Source organism: Conger conger, chromosome 15 (assembly GCF_963514075.1).
Source record: "Conger conger chromosome 15, fConCon1.1, whole genome shotgun sequence".
Lineage (NCBI taxonomy): Eukaryota > Metazoa > Chordata > Actinopteri > Anguilliformes > Congridae > Conger > Conger conger.
The window spans coordinates 11,970,197-11,974,384 of record NC_083774.1 but is presented as its reverse complement, the minus strand read 5'-3'; the positions used below and the strand labels follow the sequence as shown (position 1 = coordinate 11,974,384).

Sequence of the window (4,188 nt, the reverse complement as noted above, 5' to 3'; positions counted from 1 at the left end):
AATTTACATCGTTATTTCCAATGTACCGAGCACCCTTCGTACCCGTTAAATCACTATATTTCAAGTTTGAATGTTTAAAAAATGTTATATGTGATTGTTCCTTATTTTATAATCAATAACAATATATCTAATAACTAGGTATTTGGTATACCAAATGCAACGAGCATTCCAAGGGCTTTAAAAGTATGTTAATATATCATTTGCACAAATGTTCATTTAAATGACCAACCTTATGAATGCTCACTAAAACATTTGTGTTTTGCAGTTTATATTTTTACAAACACGAATGTTGTGTGTTCGATTCATGTCAACAGTGAACAACAAGGGAATACATTTGTAGGTCATTAGCCTAATGAATAAACAAAGTTCATTCATATTTAAATTATTAACAATAATGACGAACGGAAATACATTCCCTTAGAACTATGATACCATTTGCAATTGAAATGGTTTTCTTCCCTTGCCTGTAAAATCTTCAAACCATACAGGCAACACAGTAAATTGAAACTTGTTCACGCCAAATTTAGGAGAAGAAACTGCGCGCAGTAATTCAACGTGTAAGCAATCACTCCTTCAAAATGACCATACAATTTAATATACCTGCAGAACAGTAAAAACCATTAAATAACTTGTGCCTTGAAAAAACATTGTCACTATTAACTGTACTCAACCCATGTGATAAGACAACATCCAAAGCAACACATAAGTTTAAAATACGTATACATAAATAAACATTACTGCAAACCACATATCTCTTGCCTTGACGATTGTAGACGTTACTTGTTCGGTGTTAGTTTTCATGGGCGAGGATAAAAATAAAACTTTGGACTTGATAAAAACCTGGAGGCCTAATTTTCAGGTCCCGAAAACTTGCCCTTGTCAGTGTACAGCCACAGACTGCAGCGCGGAGGGGCTCGTCAACGTCTCGCTCGGGGTAGCCGGGCTGCTTTGGCTGGTAGCTGTCTGAGGAGAAGTAGGGCTGAGCGACTGAGGAGAGTTCGACAGGAAAGCCGGAATGTGTGCTGGCAGCGCCGAAAGACCTGGCACTGAGGCCGGGGTGGGCTTTATTGGCACCGGAATGGCCGGCAACGTCTGTCCACCATGGCAAAGAGACTTTATAGGCACACCGTAAGCGCTATAATCACTGCCCGCCATGGAAATGGGTGCTGCCGTGTCTATCACGCTGGTGCTATACATGTGGGGCCATGCCGTGGTTAGCTGGTTGTGCAGAGGGTAGCCGGCAGACATGGACTGCATGGTGGAAAACGCAAGCCCGCCTGGCATCTTGTATTCTCTGGCAATTATGTTCTCGATGGCAAAGGGGTGCTTGAAAGTTGACGGCTGCGACACTCCCAAGTTGTAGCTGGGCATCTGGGGAATGTGCGTACCGGAGGCTGCCAGGGCGCTGAGCCTGAGTTTAGCTTGTTGTTGGAGGTAATGGGCAGCGTCCGAGGGCTTGCTGGGCGCCAAGTGGTCTGATGTCATCATCACCTTGAAGCGTTTGCGACGCCGCAAAAAACTGCCATTCTCAAACATGTCCCCACAACTGGGATGAAGCGCCCAGAAACTTCCCTTTCCCGGCTGGTCCGGTCGCCGTGGGATTTTGATAAAGCAGTCGTTGAAAGAGAGGTTGTGCCGCAGAGAGTTCTGCCATCGCTGAGTGTTCTCCCTGTAATACGGAAATCTGTCCATGATAAACTTGTATATCTCGCTCAGAGGAAGCATCTTTTCCGGACAGCTCTGGATAGCCATGGCAGTAAGGGAGATGTAGGAGTAAGGTGGCTTCTGGTCGCTGTAAGTGTTTCTCCCCGGTCGAGGCATGTCTGCAGAATGTTTCTTCTTCTTAAAATGCAGAGGGGAAAAGTCTTGAATGTAGCGTTCCTCCTCCTGTCTGGAAGCCTTTCAGCTTTCCGAAAACTCTTTAAAAATAATTGTGCGTCTTCGATGTCAATATCTGGGCCCTATCACAATATGCGTGGTGCATATAAATATAATTTGTTTTTTAAAATATCACAAAATGCGTTCGCCCAAGTTTAAAGTTGCTGAAAGTTCTCAGTGTAAGCAGTCGGTTCACTGTTTACAGGGAAATGCGTCCACCGCTCCAAGGCTGTAGGTCTTGTAAGGCGTCCTAAGAAAACAGTCTGCTTTTTCTTAGATGAGCTGTGATCTTTACTTAAGCAAGCGGCAGTAAGCTTCTTTTTTCCCACAAGCTGAATGGAGCAGATCTCCTCTCCCTTTCTTGATAAGATGAGCTAAGTAGCTGCCTCCATGTCCTTCCTCTAACCATCTGATAGTTTTACGTGGTGACATGAGCAGAAAAGCCCCCTGTAGAGGCGCTTCATTAATGTGCCACTTCTTTGCAATCACATGACAATCGCCTTGGGAGGAGGGGGCAGAGAGAGAGGCATAATCTGGTTTCATTTACACCTATTTACATGGACACCTTGGGCCAATAGAAATCATTTCCATGTGAAGACAGAGCAAAGGGGTGAAAAGGCTCAACAACCGGAATTGAAGTGCGATGGCACCCGGTAACAGTGTGCGAAGGTATGCGCTAACCTTTCTGTGGACTTCGCAGGGTGCTTAGCCCTGCAATTCACACTTACAAATGGAGCTACTAAGCAAAGGGATGTTTGACATGGAAATTGGTTGGCACTGGTTTTCTGTTTGCTCTGTATTGTGTCACCGCAGCTTCTGTCGTTTGCTGTCATGTCAGTGCTTTGTGAAAGTCAGGTTTATTTTTATTTTATTCTATTCTATTTAGCCAAAAGGCGCGCACATAAAATATCGTTATTTACAATATTAGCTATTATTGGAGCTGTACCGCCAGCATACACTAGGCTAAATGTCTACTGTAAGGTGGCATATTGTTTTGATGTTACAAGTAATATTATTGCTATGTTTATGTTCTAATGTGCATTTTAATGAGCCAACATGTTATTTTTAACGGTTGCGTACTTTACACGTTTATGTGTGAATATTAAAATGAACTGTGGTAATAGGCTACTCCATATATTAAGTAATGTATATTGGTGCAAATTGTGTGTACTGTCACTTTGTTAATTCCAGGAAAACCCGTCGAATCGTTCTGTCACACAAAATGGATGACAGCCCAGCGGAAATAGATATAGATATATATATATAGAATGTGTGTATATATATATATATATATTTTTTTTTTTTAATTTTTTTTTTTTTTTACTTTCAGCAATTTCATGCTCTCTGCACATCTAGTATAATCATGAAGTCTAGAAATATAGTTGAAGGAATTAACGCGAATTGTTATTACAGACTTTACCATTTTTAACTTAAGACGCATTTTAGAATTTTAATCCGTCCATTATTATTAAAATGTCTTCAGACCAGGGTTGAAGCGCCCCGTTTTAAATGCATGGCCACGTTTTTCATATGAACTGAAACACTTGTAAAACCACTTCACATTTGTTGCCAGGATATTCTTGAAATTTCAGTTCTATTTTTGTTGCCGTTCATTTTTTTACAGCAGTGGACAATAATGGATGTTAGTTATTTTTTCATGAATACGGGGGTATTTTTTCCTCTATTGGTGTTTCTCTCCATCTTTCGAGGTGTTTGTTGGTTAGGTGTTAAAGAGCAATGCCATTTGGACTAAACTGAAGTTGACACGTGTGTCAACAAACTCACAGCTGGCAACAGTTATGGCAGTTATTATTGATAATATATCAACATCTATAGTACATTACTGAAATCACTATGAAATTTATAACAATAAAAAAATATTCTAGATACACATTGTAAGATGGCCGCGAAAATAAAAAGACTACTACCCATCTATTGCGTAGATACACATTATACACATTTTCTCGGAATAGGCGAAGAAGCAGCTAATGTGTGAAAAGAAACCTCGCGTATATCGGCACAAAAGCCAAGGAAAGCTTGACTTGCGATGAAACTTCATAAGGAAACATAGTCTTTTGTGTTTATGTAAAGCAAATTGAAAAGTGCTTCAGAAATGCAAATAAAGTCTTTAGGGTGGCGTTGTGAAAACTGTATAAAATACCCATAAGTCAATTATATGAATGTGAAAACCAAATGGAAGCCTATTTTGAGCAATGGGCATTCAATCTTTTTTCTAAGATCACCAAGGGCCGCCTTTCTGCTTGGCGAGTTAGCAATAAGGGAGACCACACACGCTCGCGGATTTGCTCA

General features: G+C 40.8%; 1 protein-coding gene across 1 annotated transcript; it reads right to left on the bottom strand.

The window, feature by feature from the left end:
• Positions 1-879: 879 nt before the first annotated feature.
• foxb1a (forkhead box B1a) lies at positions 880-1,821 on the bottom strand. The gene has a single exon (XM_061222770.1). It carries the CDS (start codon positions 1,819-1,821, stop codon positions 880-882), a length of 942 nt encoding a protein of 313 aa, XP_061078754.1.
• Positions 1,822-4,188: the final 2,367 nt, after the last annotated feature.